The sequence below is a fragment of the Apaloderma vittatum genome, unplaced genomic scaffold (assembly GCF_000703405.1).
Source record: "Apaloderma vittatum isolate BGI_N311 unplaced genomic scaffold, ASM70340v1 scaffold3164, whole genome shotgun sequence".
Classification (NCBI taxonomy): Eukaryota; Metazoa; Chordata; class Aves; order Trogoniformes; family Trogonidae; genus Apaloderma; species Apaloderma vittatum.
The window spans coordinates 18,207-33,971 of NW_009714158.1; the positions used below are offsets into that span (position 1 = coordinate 18,207).

Consider the following 15,765-nt stretch of genomic DNA (forward strand, 5'->3'; position numbering starts at 1 on the left):
TATCAAAAGTTCAGCCGGTATGACGAAGACTAATAGAAAATTATTGCTGGAGTCCAATTTGGTAAATTGTTGTGCTACAATGCAAAAAGTAGGGAAACATCTTGTGCTATAGAAGAAGTACCCTGTTGAATTTGTAGCTTTAGATCAATTACTAATGATCGTTTTGCATCTATTGGTAGGAATCAATGCTTGGTTATACGATAGTGTAAGTCAAGATAGCAAAGGTCACAGGCCAAGTGATACAATTGGCCTGCTTTTGGGATGCATTTGAGAGCAAAGCAAAAAAAATTCAACACAAGCAAAGACAGAAACTGGCAGATGGACCTGTCTGGTAGTCTGAATTCAGTCAAACGCTATGCTTCGGTTGTAGCTTATCTGTATACAATCTGCCACTTTACCAACACAAAACTGTAATTGGCCCTTTACGCAAACTCTGAAGCCGATCTGGACTGTGCATAGTAACCACAACAATGCCAGTGTCTGTAAGATGTAGAAGGTGTGTGTATTGGCGTACATGTATATTGAAAAGCCATGGTTTTAGGTTTTTTCAGAACGGTGAAATAATACTAAGGTCACTTTTGAATAAACACATTTGCAGTACTTTTTGTTTACAGGAAAGCTTCACCAAGTCGCTCGGATATCTATGCAAAAATAAAGGAACCCTCCAAGGCATGAAAGACAAGTCAATTATCTGCAGTATTTTCTTTTCCATACACCACTCCTTTTTCTAATGCACATCATCCTGGTTATTGAAAGCTAAATTAAAAAGAAACAAACCCAAACATAAGCCTGTCAGAATTTTTCCCAGTAAACTCTACCACTCCGGTGGCAAATATAAAAGTGCAGAACATCTGGACCACATGGCTGCCCAAACACCGCTAACAATGGTACATCTGTCCAGGCTGCCTTGAGTTCTCTGGAACAGGTTTTAAATTCATTCTACAATATAAACGTAGGCATAACCTATTAATATAAACCATCTTAGAACTTAAATCTTCATGTACAAAAATGACTAAGAATATCTAATAATAACTAGTGCAGTGCGTCAGTGTTTTTGTTGTTGTTTTTTTTGTCTTTTTTTTTTATTTTCATTTAGAATAACTAGGTATTATACGAAACTAGTTGCTGTACTCTCTGGTTGGTAAAAGAGATGCTGTGTGAGCTAACAGTAAAGGCAGCCTTTTTCACACCAACCACCTATTTACTGTTTAAAAGCCTTCAATAGAAAGCAAGCTCGAGATCATTCCATTTCTGTTCATTTATAAACATTTAATATCACCCGCCTACATACTGGGTTCCGATTTGAGGACCTGGCCCAAGTTGCTAACGTCTGGCTTCCAGTGAATTCTGGGCCACTCAGAGCAATAAGCACTTGCTTGCAGTCTATAGTTTCCATCGTATGGACTGACTAGCTTCCCTTGGTAAAGACAAGGCTAGGATATTAGGTAAAGCACAATGTTTTACAATAAAGTGGAGCTTCACTGGTCAGCGCAGGAAATAAGCACTGGAGCCTGAGACATTTCATTTGGCTGTCCGTCATGTGGGAGAGGCGTGGCCCTCTGACTTCTGCAAAAGAAGAAAAGAAAAGCCACCCATCATTATCTGGAGCACGGGAGGTGTTTTTATCAGACTAGAAAGGATGGAAAGTGGCACATGATGTGGTTTAACATCTGACGTTACACCACCCTCCCTGCTGCTAAGGATGTCCACGTATTGCTGTTTTTAGAGGTATTCCTGCAACGGTAACACAATACCCTGAGGACAACCTCCAACACAACGCAAAGCCAGGCAAAACCAAAACGTGAGGTGTTTGACTACAAAAATCAAAATGCATGTCAGAAGAGTAAGTTAAGAGTGCACAAGTCTTACTCATCCCGTAAGGAAGTGGCTTTAGCCCTCAGAAGCAGAGAGTACATGCCATGCGGCAAAAGAAGGTAAATGCAGAGGCATGTATCACGTTAATGCGAGTCAATAGCCAGCTTTTAAGCAATTTGGAAATATACTCATCAGCAGAGCTGCACACTGGGATTACTCCCAAGTTTCATGACTTAACACTTCATCAGCCCAGCACAACATCTCCTTCATTACTACAGCAGTGTTAATTTACAAATGATACCCTGGCACAGAGCATCATAAAAATAAACTGTGTAAGAACGATGTGCTGGAAATCAATCATTGCAGCAGATGGACTTGGGAGAGCTCCTTTGCAGTTTGTCTTTTAAAATACATACACAAAGTACGTCACCGCCTGTTATCTAATCTCCCAAGTCAGGTTCTATTTTTGTTACAGTATGTGTCATTTGCAGCAATGAAAACCTGGGGCCCACTTCTTATTTACACAGGGGCTGCTTTAGCTCACTCTGACATGGGTGAGACCCCAGCAGAAACACAGGGACCAATGCGCTTTGCACGAACGGGGTGTAACCAATTGGCCTTGGCACAAAATGCAGCTCAGGCTCACAGCGCTTAACCGGGGCACGCACAAGGTAAATAAAGTGAAACGGAAGCTTTCAAATGAAAACCACGCTGCTATTTCCAGACAAGCTCTAATTACAGTTAAAAAGGAGCTTGGCTTCCATGGCCCCAAGGCTCTGTGAAATTATTTAATAATTGAAGTCAGGCACTGAGGAAACCATCAAGCAAACCTCTAATGCTGTTCTTCTCATTTCCGGTTACTTGCAAATAAAGAAGTGGGTCGCAAAATAAAACAAGCAGTCAACAAAGAAGAACATAGAGAAGCATCTTTAGGTTCCCCTTTTGACTTTCATTTGCCAAGTCTGCAAGAGAGGTGGCCGAGTTCCTATGGGTAAAGAGTCCTCCCTGTGTTGCCATTTCCTCCCCTCACCCTCCTGTGGTGATTATAAGCTGGAATCTGTGACGGTTGCTGGGCATTCACAGGGTTGGTGTTTCCAGGCCTCGTGGACGGTGCTGCATTGCTCTAGCTGCATCATGAGATGACAAAAGGTGGGAGTAAGAAAGAAAGACTCCAACCAGAAGGCTATGTAAAACATCAGCTCACTTCGACAGGAAAAAGAGGAGGACAAGAACTTTTAGTGGAACAAAGAAGGTAAAACCACAGCGAAGCAATTCCTGTTGCTCTTGTGCAATTCTGGTCAGTATTAATGGAAATTAATGAAACCACAAAGGCGTGAGTGAGAGCAGAGCTTAGCACAGCACTTTCCCAAGTATCACTTCGTGGCTTCTGACCACAGAAGATAACAGAAGGAAAAAGAAACCAACAAAAAAAGAGTTCAGCATTTTGCTGTCTTGACAGCAGACACTTGCCTTGCAAACCAGGAAGCCAGGCCAGGCTGACTGCAGCATGAAAACACTCTCTCTCAAACCAGTATTTGTTAAGCAAGACAACAGCTTCTGCAGAGAAGAGCTAGCAGGCTGGACTCAGCTGAATTTTTTTCTTGTGAGCCTCCTGAGCTTCTAGAAAGTCTTTTGATGTTTGACGTGCAGCCTGAACACACAGGACTGAGTTGGTCAATGGGAGCCACAAGATCAACAGTAAACTGAGTAAACCAGTAAACTGTTTACTGAGTAAATAGTAAACCATTTGTGAATGGTTTCATCAACCACTGCCTTGTGGAGTGTTTTAGGCAGTCAAGCAATCTGTCAAATGCGATCTGCAGAGGCTGACACGGTTTCAAACTGTCCCAGCATTTCTTTCCTCACCGACTTTCCACTGCAGTAATACATGAGGTTTCACCTTCAGTAAGCTGCAGCATTAAACGACAGCACTGGAATAATTAGAAACCAACGCTGTCACTGGCTTCCTCCCATCACAGGTCTAGCATGCAGGATCTGACCATGCTGAACTGATCCAACAGCCTTAAGTAAACTGCACGTTCTCCACCTTATCGGTGTGGATGGTCTGCTCGATAACTCAGAGGACCCACGCAGACTGGCATGTCTTTCCATCACCCAGAGTTGTTCTGCCCCATGCCATTCTGCAGACACTTTGCCTCCTACACGGCAAAGCGCAAGAGTAAAAATAACAAGTCAGCTTCCATCACCCATGTTCAGCATAAAAACTTCAGCTCAAGTTGTATGAAATTCTCTCCATGGTCTTAGGCCACGGAAAAATGCCAATCAGCATGCAACAGCTATTTAAACTTGCTATTATCTGATAAATGGCACCTAAAAATTAGAAACCTTCGATCATTAGGATCTCAAGGAGCACATGAACCTCCTTGTATACAAAAAATGGTAGCTAAGCTTACCAGGGAGGATCATTTTACTGTCTACTCAATTAGATTACACTTTCAGTTAGGTCAAGACATAACACTACTCAGCAAGTGGTATAAAACAGACATTCGCAGAAAGCTGTGGAAGAGGAAACACAGGCCAAGTTAGACAGTCTGCAATTCACATGCTTTCTGAACAAAGTGGCAGCCACATACTATTCGCTTAGACAACAAGGGGAAAACAATACCTGTGTACATTTTCCATGGCTGCTACTTCTGCCAGAGCAGCTAAGCTAAAAAATGCAGATACCGCTGGCATATCTGATGTAATACTATGATTTTCTTCTGTCTCTGCATTTCTGGAGCATTCACTGTTGCAATCTGTTTCTGCACTTGATGTTTTTTGAAGAGTACTTTGTGGCAGCTCTTTTGGCTTCTCTTCTGCAATAAAAGAAAGTTAAGCTTGCAAATCTAGCCCTTAAATTCCCAGCAGCCCACTGATATACTGACTAGTCATGGTGGTAACAGAATCTTCACCTTCAGAACTTTAATTTTCCAAGTATGATTGGATTCATGCTGCAAGCTCTTCTGACCTAAGCTATTGGCCAAAGCACAGCAGGAAGATTTATGAAGCAGTTTACTGATTTTGCATTCAACTGAGATTGATCTTCTAGGTCAAGCAAGGGAGCTTTTGTGTACGTTTGAGATACAGAAGTCCTGAAAGATTACCTGAACTGCAGATGACTCCTGCAAGGACTGTGGCATTGACTGTCATACTACGGAATTTATTTTTACATTCTGTAACTAGGTGCAGTGTAGTTTCTTTGCTGGACTGGAAATGAATTATGAAAGGTAACTGTTTCCCCACTTCTCTTTATATCAGCTCTCAGTTCTTAGAGAGAGATATCCACGGAGAGAAGACAGATTTGGATGTTCAAACAAAAAAATTTGGACATTATGGACTCGGTGATTTCCCAGTTGATTGACACCTGTGTTTTAAATAATGCCCTTTCTAAGCAGGTATGAAAACAAGCTAACTGAAAAATATTTCCCTGATAGACTGCTTTTATTTCCAAACCTTCTCCAACCATTCAGCTTTAACAAAATTTAAACTCCCATTTCCTTACCCAGTGTCCCTCCTGCTGGCGACACTCGACCATCTGCTGTTCGGACAAGATGTGTGATCTTAGTTTTCCTTGCTTTCCTTTTCTGGCTGCCAACTAAAGGTTCATGCATCATTGCTGGCTCTGGAGTGTTTAGGGCAGATACAGAAATTTTATTCTTCCAGATAGACTCACTGGAATTTCTGTCTTCTGAGAGTATGGCTGAAAGAAAATAATAATGCAGTTTTACATGTAGAATAATTCAGCTACTAGCTGTGCTCATTTACCATTTTGCCTCTACCTGCACGAGCCTTTCCCTAACAGGTACTCAGAGCATAACCCATGGCAAGATACAATCTGAATGCTGCAGATGTTTGTGGGGGAATAGTAGTATCAGCTTTTAAAGATATGCCAGAAGGTTTAAGCTTTTAATACTTGCAGAGAAAAGAGATGGGCAGTAGCACTTCTATGGGAGCTGGGTATCAAATAGTCTTGTATAAAACATTCTGCAATAGAAGATGCTAGCAAGTAGCTAAGAAACAAAATGGATTTAAGGAACAAGAATGGTCCTCATGTAAACTTATCTTAGCTCAGAGGGACTCACAAGCAGAATTCAGGAATTCCTGACTGACACCCAGAGTGACTCTATAGTCACCCTACGCTGTCTCCTCTAAGCAGAGGAAACAATTGCCTTTTACAAAACAACATCCAAAAGGCAGCAAATACAAAAGCCAAGTTGGATCACAGTTGAAGACAAGAATGCTAAAAAAAGAAGTTGAGCATGGGATAAAAAACCCATGATGGTAATACTGCCCACAAAGTCAGAGAGAGTGAGAAAGGAACAGTTTGAATCTTTCTCAACACTACCAGTGTTGATGTTTCAAAGCAGTCTTCTACCCTGAACTGGAACATGATCATAAATTTTCACCTGACTAAACAGTCACTTTAATCTTGCTCATGAAGAAATTGGTCAGATAGTGATCAGAAAATGTATTTCAGCTTCCAAAGTCTGAGTTCAGTGCATAGCTGTCAATCATTTGTAATTTCCACTGATTTATTAAGCCATACTGCTGAGGTATCACTAGCCTGGGAATTCAAACTGTGACATCATTTTTCCTTTGGTGATGGAAGTACTGAGATCTACCCCATCTGTGATCACCATAAGCCAGGGTTAAAAAGGGAGCAGGTAGCAAAGGGAATGCTGAAGGCATTTCCTACAGATGCCTGTCTAACCTGTTTTGAAATTAGGAGCACTCATGGCATCTGCACCAAGTCCTTGAGGAATTTTTTCCCCACACAATGCCATCCTGAATGATTACATATTTTGCCCTAATGCCTGCACCTCATCTCTGATGTTGCATTTTCAACTCAACATTTTCTTTACTACCCTTCAGGTTACGCCCCATCTCTTTGCAAGTCCTTTATGTATTTCACAGCTGTTACTGTGCTGACAGTTTTCTCTTCCCCATCATTTTTTTCAAATCTTTCTTCCCCTTTTAAAGGTATTTTTCAGACCCATTTGTTCACTTTCTGGGTGGACAGCAAAAACGACAGGCACAAAACTCAAGTGAGAGTGCAAACAACTGCTCTCTCAGAAGGGTTAAGCACTGAACGAGACCAACCTCCTACACTGACACTGGCTGTGCCACGCAGAAAATCCCAACTCCACAAACCATCCACAACAGCTAAGCGGCCTGCATGGACTTTGTCATTTTAGTGTGCATTTACTCTTTATTTGTTGTTTGTTTTGTAGATTTAATGGGCTTCCTATTCAAAGATAAGGCTAATATAACCTCTGTCTTCTTCTAGCTTCTTTAACTGTTAATTTTGTGAAGATGTGGACTGAGTAAGAGAATAGCCGTAACGCATTTTGTCTTGTTAGCTGTTGCCCTTTACTCTTTATTTTTAAATGGGAAGGGACCTTTCAATGTTTTATGACATAAGAATACAACTAGATCTAGTACATATGCGTAAAAAAATTGGAAATGTTCCAAACTGCAATTGTTTATATTCTTAATTCACTTTTGTATGTTTTCTTGTAAAACATTTTTGAACTTGTGCACACTCTTTATTTTGAAAAAGAACACAGCTTCAGTTAGCTTTTCACAGCATTTGGCTATAGCTGCTAACCTTTCAGAGCAGAGCTATGCTCTAAAACTCATTTTTTGTAAAGAGAGCAAGAGAAATCACAAGAAAAGATTGGCTCATAACAGTCCAATTAAGCAGAAGTGCCAATGACTGCAAACATGACTTTCAAGTTACTTTCAAGTAACTTGACTGGGCTAACAGTGAGATGTTCAGATAAGCTTACAGCACTGACTGAGACCAAAATCTTAATTGGAATGTATAATTAAATGGGCAGCTTTCTCTCTAGATTTCTTATTTGGGAATTCATAAGTGTTGACTATGTATTAATGTAATTGGTTGGTTGTAGTCTAATGCTATTTGTTAATTCTGATTTGGGGATTTGCTCTAATTAGATAGTACTTTGACAGCACTGTTTAATTCTAGTTTGATTGAGTTTATAATGGCTTTAATCTCAGTAATACAAGTCACTTTTTATATTTAATAAAAATATTAAAACATTATTTCAAACAATAAAAACCACATATTAGAAAGAAAATTGGACTTGTATGTTTTTCATTAGACATGCTGAGTATTACAAGCTATGTTAAAGCACTAGAAATTAACTTGATCGGACAACACTGCAGACAGCAGTACGCGTCTGTGTGGGTCAAAATAAGCAGGACACAGGAACAACCACAAACCACAGGTGAAATGCAAAGGGTAGATTTATTCTGGCTACCTGAGAATCTGAGGAATCTTTGCAGCAGCACTCAGATGAGGTGCACAGGCAGCGAGTGCACGAGCAGCTTGACAAGGCAGCACAGGCACAAGGAGATCTCTCCTTGCTAGAAAGCGTGGGGTATTTATCCCACTGCTTTGCTGTGTTTTACTTGCTGCTCTGCCTGAGTTCCCAGGACTCACATGACAGCTTTGCAGGGCAGGAATGTGAGAGATGCCCCCGCGTCTCTCCCAGGCCTCTGTTATCTAAGCACGGGTGTGCTGCTTGTCGAGCACACAAGGCCAAGCAGTGATCCAATGTGATGTGTGTGTTTTCCCACACCTCAGGTGTCAAGCCACTCGACCGTACCTACAATCCTCCTCGCCAATCTTCCGTTATAACCCTTCGGTCTCATAAAGCTCAAGAAATTAAAGAAAAAGCCTTGAAAGATAAAATAAAAAGAGGTAGTGGTAATTAAAGACATAAGGAGAAGTATACTATGTTGGCACCTTTGGCTAAGAAAAAGCAGAAGGTGGCTGACAAACTCAGGATGCAGTAAATATTCTTCCTCTCCATGCTTTAAGGTTTTTCAGTCCTTAAAATGAGACTTCTGAGTCCTCTACTTTTCTTTTTTCTCCTCTAGCTCAGTAAACTCTTTACCACTTCATCATAACCTTGCTGCCATACAGTTTTGAAGAAGGAAGGATTAAAGGTGAACAATGAACAAGTATCTTGGGGAGAAGGGGGAGAGGAGTAGGGTTGAAGGGAAGAGCTGCTTTCTGCTCTAGCAGCTGGCATAAGAAATCATTTCACTGACTTTATAAATTACTATTTGAGCAGACATAAAACCTAACTCTGAAATAAATACTCTGGAATAAGTAACTAAATACTCTGGAATAAATCATCCAGAGAAGTTGTGGATGCCCCCTCCCTGGAGGTGTTCAAGGCCAAGCTGGATGGAGCCTTGAGTAGCCTGATCTAGTTGAGAGGCGTCCCTGCCCATGACAGGGAGGTTGGACTAGTTGATCTCTAAGGTCCCTTCCAGCCTAGGCCATTCCATGATTCTACGATTCTAACTTGGAGGAACTCATACAAAAGGCTTCACTCACAAGACCCCTTGGCACTGAACTCCAAAGGAGAAAGGAGTCCACGCTTCAACAACCATATAGCCAAGCCAGGTGCTAATAGGGGTCCTCCCACACCACCTTAAAGAGGAACAGCAATCCACTGCTTCAACTGACAGGGTATATCCACACCGATGCTCTAAACTAGGACTTGGGTTTGCTGTGCAGAAAAGACAGGGCTAAACAAGTTTAATTCCCTGCATTTTTCTTTAATAATTTCTTTGAGCCATTTCACATCCCCTGTTTCCAACACAGTCCTGTGTTCAAGACCTGTATGTAGAGCCCAGCTAATTTTCAGGGAGAATGCTGCTTTGAAATGAAATGAGGTTTTGCAGCTACTGTGCAGTCCTGCAAACAGGTATTTACATGGTTAGCTTCTGTGTGACATTAGCACATGCAAAACTACAGGGCTATTCTTGCAAGCAGAGAGGAGCACATGCTATGAAGATATGGGCCTTCTGGCACTCTTATACCACAGTGACAAAAACAATTTTGAGAGAAAAACATCTAGAGCTCCATGCCAGATGGTTTCCTGAGCTAGATTTGTTAAATGTCAGCGTGGACAGTTTACCCTATCCTGCAGGTGTGCACAGTACACATAGTTTTATTTTCTCTGAGAAAATAAACAAGAAAAATTAAGTCAATTGGACTAGATGATCTTCTGAGGTCCCTCCCAACCCCTAACATTCTGTGATTCTGTGACTCAGCACACCTCAGAAGAGGATGAGCTTCTCAGACTGAACCCCAGCAAGACATAGACAGATTTAAAAGAATTTCAATGATGCCTATCTGTTACAAGACAGAGCTGCAGAAGTTTAACCATATTTAGTGGGGAATGACTGCTCTATGAAGCACACTGGTATCAAGAAGGAAAGGTGGGCTGTAATGCTGTAATGGTCTTTATGAAGTTAAAAAGGGGAAGTCTAGTAAGGTAGAGCAAAGCTTCAAGTCACCAGTGCCCGGGGAACCACTTCACCAAGGAAGTGATGACAAGCCCACTCTGACCTATATTCTGGTAAAAATTCCAGCTCTTCTGGCAATGGGATACTGCTGCAATACCACTCGTGGGGTCAAGCAGGACACAGAGCTGCAGCAAGGGATGGGGACTAACAAGCAGAGAGACACGAGCTGACAAAAGCAGCAGATGGTCCAGTCAGGTGTATAGAACAGCTGCCTGGATGGGAAGCTCTGCTGCGTGAGCCTATGCTGACCCAGCCCTCTTCCAGCCCGGATGGATGCGAAAGGCACAGTGGCACAGAGCTGCTGGCTCTCTCTGGGCTGCAGGCCTCATGCAGCAGGACTTTCTCAGCAGTAAATTTTTTAAAAAAAAGTAATTCTGTTAATTTTCTGCACTTTCTGTTCTCTCTCAAACATACAAGCTAAGGCTGTACAGCCTGACGCGCGTGTGGGAGAGCTGATGGAGGATGAGTAGCAGGCAGTTAGCTCTACCAGCAGTCACACACCAGCTAGTGTTGAGACTGGTGTATTACGTTCATCCCCTCTTCTCCCCTTTGTGGTTGCATCTGCCTGTTACACAAACCATTCAAGAGCCCTCAGCATAGCTCACTAAAGGTACCCGCAAGGAGTCCGCAGTTGTGACTTACCCCTTGTTATTTAAAGTATGGCTTTCCACCAGAAAGCCTTGACAGTGTGGCAGAAAATAAATCTCTCACCTGAGTGGTATTAAACCTCCCCAAACAGAGATGGGTCCAGCTGTGCTTCTGACAGCCCTCCTAGGAAAGTGACATCTCTGTTAACATACTCAGTGGCACTACTGTGTGCTCTTTGCTAGGAGGAGCAGGGGTTGCGACATGTCCACTAGCACTTTACTGGGCTCCATCTATCTCGATAAACACCCACAAACTCGTAATATTGTGATTTGACACGAGTCAAAATTCACCTATGTACTCAAATCAGAGACAGACCCAGACAACATGACCTAATCATGTCAAAATCTGCTTTCGCTGTACTTACTTCATTCAAATCACAGATGCAGAAACACACACACGCTTTTCAAGACGACAAAACATGAATCCAGTATGACCTCTGCTGACAGCAACCCTTCCAAGTGCCTCCTCTCCAGCTATAAGAATATTCAGTCTCCTTCCTCTGGGAAAATTAACTCCATAAAACCCCAAAGCACATGACAGACTTGTGACTCACCATCAAGTACAGACTAACCAGAGAAAGGAGCTGAGATTTTCATTTAGTCTTTGATACACTACATCAGTGTATATTTGGATTGAAGATGCTGGGATTCTCAGCTTGGATGCTGCAGAATATGGGGCAGTGAAGTCAAAGAGTTTAGAGCCACACTGCCTTGGAACTCACGTTCTGTAGGCAGCACAAAACGGCAAGGCTGTACGCCAAGGCCATATCCACGCTGTACTTTGCTGGTCCACACTTTGCTTTCAGTGTCACTACAGGATACACTTAAGAGTAGGCCAAGACCCCAGCTTCTTCTCCCCTTTTTAACTCAAAGAAAACGCAGTTCCCCACCTATATATGTCTATATCTATCTATATTTATCTCCACTGTCTTTCCTATGATGATTTTTACGTGGGCTGTGTAAGTCTGCTAAGTTCTTCGTGCTTTTGCTTCAGTCTTGGGAGGAACTAGTCAAACTGGCCCTACTCCAGCAAATGCAGAGACACATCTTTAATGTTTAGACACGATGACATTATTCACATGCTTAACTTCCAAGGATATGCCTCTGTGTTGTGCTGGAATGAGGCCAGGGTACTCAACACTTGCCAGGCTTGGATCTTTGATTACAGTGCAAACTTTACATCAAAATAGGCTGGTTTCTTTTAATCAAGTAGAGGTTTTGACATTTTGTTTAGCCACATTTTATATCTGATGATTGTAAGATACTTATATTTTTTTTGTCTATCATATGTTAAACACTTTATTTTCCCACTAAGGAAATAAGGAACCAGAGCAACAGAAGACCAGAGAGCTGAGTATCCTCTGCCTGGAAGCATTTCCCCCAGATTGAATTCAGAGAGAAGGCATCCCAAAACCTTAACTAAGTAATGCACCAGTACCTGTGTCCGGAACAATAAGCTTCTCCTTTCTGTGCTTATATTTGCTGACAATTTTGTGGAATGAGTTCTTTTTCTGAGACTGGAATGAACCTACAGACAACATTAATAATACATACTTTTAATTGGCAGTTTTAAAAAGAATGTAACAGTAACAGTATGTACAACACAACTTCCACTAATACAGGACATCATTCCCTGGGGAAGGACAAAATCCTGACCGTGTGCCAGAATGGATTCTGGAGGCTTTCAGTAGGCTGTACTTCAATCCATCAGCTCCCAATGTTTTAGTGCCTACAAAGGATTTTGGGGAATGATGACTTTACAAAACCTTAGCCATATAATAAAATAAGGGCTTTGCTTGCTCTCTTTTGCATGTGTACTGCGTTTGGCTGGAATGGAGCAAACCTTCCTCATCACAGTCGGACAGTACTGTGTAGTTCTAGACTGGAGATCAAACCAGTGTTGGCAACACACTGATGTTTTAGTTACTGCCGTACAGTGTTTACTGTTTACTCCTTCTCACTCTGACCACCCCAGAGTGTGTGCTGAGGGCACGCAAGAGCCTGGGAGGGGACACAGTTGAGCAGCTGATGCACACTGACCAAGAGGTATTTCACATCATACAATACCAGGCTCAGCAATAAAACTGGGGGTAGAGTTTTTTCCAAATTTGTTGCAGTGAGTGCTGGCTTCTGCATCACTTATTTTCCTCTCTCCCCACTTCACTTACAAAACTGTCTCTATCTTGACTGCTGCATTTCTTTTCTTGCTTTTGCCCTTCCAATTCTCTCCCTGATGTCACTGGCAGACAGTGAGTGAGCAGTACGGTGAGGATTTACCTACCAGCTAAGGCCAACCCATCACAGGATGCAAAAGTCAAATCTGTCTTTCTGGTGACCAGAAAGGAGTTTATACTAAGTGTAGAAGTAAAAGCTCCCAGGAGAAGAAGGTGAGGTTGCAGCCAACTCATGGTATCTTTCCTACTTTGATAGCCAAATCTGCACTAGCAGTAGTCAGAAGACATCTTATGTGACATCAGATCACAATGCACGCCACTAGCAGAGGTCATCACGAAGCTATCCTTTGTCTCACAAAGTAAATAGTGATACAACAGCAATGTAGATATAGCGGATGCATAACCTCTGCACTGCAAAGCCATTTTTATCGAGTTACTTCTCATCAATCACATTTGAAAATCTTATTTCCAAAGATACAGCAGGCAAGCAAGTCTTCAGGTCAGCTCAGAACAGAGCAGCCCCAACAGAGATGAGATGCACTGCAGGTGACAAGACGCTTACGGCCTAACAAGAGGGTGTCCTTTCCACATGCAGCTGACTTGGAACAGGATTCTACCCACCACAAATACCAGCCTTCTCCACTTCTCCTCATCCTTAAAAGGAACCATAAACACACACTGGCTACTGAGACACAACTGCAACCACGCAGCAATGCAATCAAGGTACACCACACGTTGGCAATCTGCCATAACTGACTCTCTACGCATGGAGAGGAGGAGAAAAGTGTGTAGCACATGGAAGAAGGAAGGGGAAAAACCATTCACAGATACAGTTCAAATCATATTGATAATTACTGAAAGCTAAAATCCAGACAGAAATAGGCATGGATCTTGTACATGTTGGCTTTGTGGCTCACTGCTGCTTGTTTTTTACTACTGAATAAATCAAAACTTTGGGGATAGACTAACAATCTCCCCAAAATCTAGAAGTCAAAACAACAAACCAAATAAAGTCCAAGTGAGACAGCATCTCAGGCAACACCAGCTTGAATCTGAATAGCTTCACTGGAACTTGTATAGGAAATACCAGAAAGTTCAACAGAAGAGGCCACATGCACTCAAACTGATTCAAGTGTCGTTCAGTAAATTTTACAATAGCTTCCTGAGTACCACAAAACTGGATAAGCAGTCTAGTCTCAGTGAAATAAAAGTACAAAACAAGGAACAAAAAAGCTCAGGTAGGTTCAGGGAAAAAACTGAAAAAGCTGAGCTTTTCTGAAGACTAAGGTCAGACACTTCATCCATACCAGAGACAAGTTTTTCCACAACAGTTCCACAAGATGTCAGAGGTACTCAATCAGATGGGTTTTTATGACATTTTTATTATTATGTTTTTAAAATTAGCAAATTAGTAATTTTTGCAGGTGCTTGGAATAAGCAACACATTACACCATAACGCGGAAGCCTCCACTTCTACAGCTCAACCTGCACTCCATAGACCATTTCAATCAGTATCACAGGCTGCCACCCAGTGCCAGCAACTCTACGCAGAATAACTGAGCTGAAAACCCCATAAAACGATGGCAAACACTACATGAAGAAGGAAATCCATGTCCTTCATCTCTTTTCTTTTCTACCACCCAAGGTATGTTTTTCACAAGCTTTTATCTGTGACATGTAGAGTACTCCAAGGCACATGCCACTTGCACGCAGAATTTTGTTCTCAAATGGTAAAATCCAAAGACACGGCCTTCAGGGAGGTCAACAGAGAAGCTGCATTTTCATAAGGAAACTTTCCATTTCCTTCTGTTCTAGCTGTTACTTCTGTTAGACAGTGCCCACTAACACTTGAATACCCTTTGGCCATGAACTCAGTGAAAAAGATGGGCTAATAGCTAAACAGGTCTTGGACTGAGAATGTAATGTCTGACTCCGTGAGAAACTTCATCTACACTCTTTGCGTGAACTACTTAGAGTGAACTAGAGGATAAGCTCACTGTCCTCTGTGAAAAGCCAGATTACCATCACTCTCACACCCACATATACAAATTGCCCAGTAATTACAGAATAGACTATTTGGTGATTCTTGGAAAACAGGCACATCCCACCCTGCCTTCAGACTCAAGGCCTAAGTAGATGAACTGCCAAACACAGCATCCCTGCATGGCACCTTCAGGTACGCAGACCACGGCTTTGCTTTTAACAGAAATTTGCTGAACTAAAGCGATATGGAGAAAGCAAAATACATTCTGGACCTGAGAGGACACCTGAATGTAGGAAAGGCTGAAGAAGGGTGCATTCCTGAGATCACGTGCTGGTTTGGGCTGGGAATGAGTGAATATCACTCCTCCAGGCTCTCACCATCAGGTGTCCCAGGGACACAGTTTAGGCACATGGGGAGAGCAGGCAAGTACTTGGAGACTTTGAACAAACGTCACTTGTCAATGTTAAAGCCAGAGAAAATCCATGACTGAAAAAAGTAACCTAAAGGGCCTTCTCATAGGCAGTGAGCCCTGGACACTGGCAACTTTACTGTGAGAAAAAGAGGGGAAACAGATTTGTCACTATCTCTCAGGAGGATGCTGTATATTTAGGTCGTGATCTTTGGAACATTATGGTATGCGAACCCCAGGCATCTGATAGCTTTGATCTGAGCCAAAAAAACCCAACCCCAAGCTAAGACCAAGAGGAATGCCACAGTGAAGCATCCGTTTTAAGCTGACGACTTACTTCTAGTCCTAGAGGGCATAGACAAAAAAACGTAGACAAACTCTTTC

The 15,765-nt window shown here is 42.2% G+C and overlaps 1 protein-coding gene across 1 annotated transcript in view; it reads right to left on the reverse strand.

The window, feature by feature from the left end:
* Positions 1-1,068: 1,068 nt before the first annotated feature.
* Positions 1,069-15,765, reverse strand: part of BBX (bobby sox homolog (Drosophila)) — a gene marked incomplete at its 5' end in the record, with an annotated part of 36,535 nt that continues 21,838 nt past the window's right edge. Inside the window, 4 exons of the mRNA XM_009868628.1 lie at positions 1,069-1,566; positions 4,442-4,634; positions 5,321-5,518; positions 12,253-12,342. Of these exons, the coding sequence (XP_009866930.1) occupies positions 1,479-1,566; positions 4,442-4,634; positions 5,321-5,518; positions 12,253-12,342 (569 nt within the window). The remainder of the gene's footprint in view (positions 1,567-4,441; positions 4,635-5,320; positions 5,519-12,252; positions 12,343-15,765) is intronic.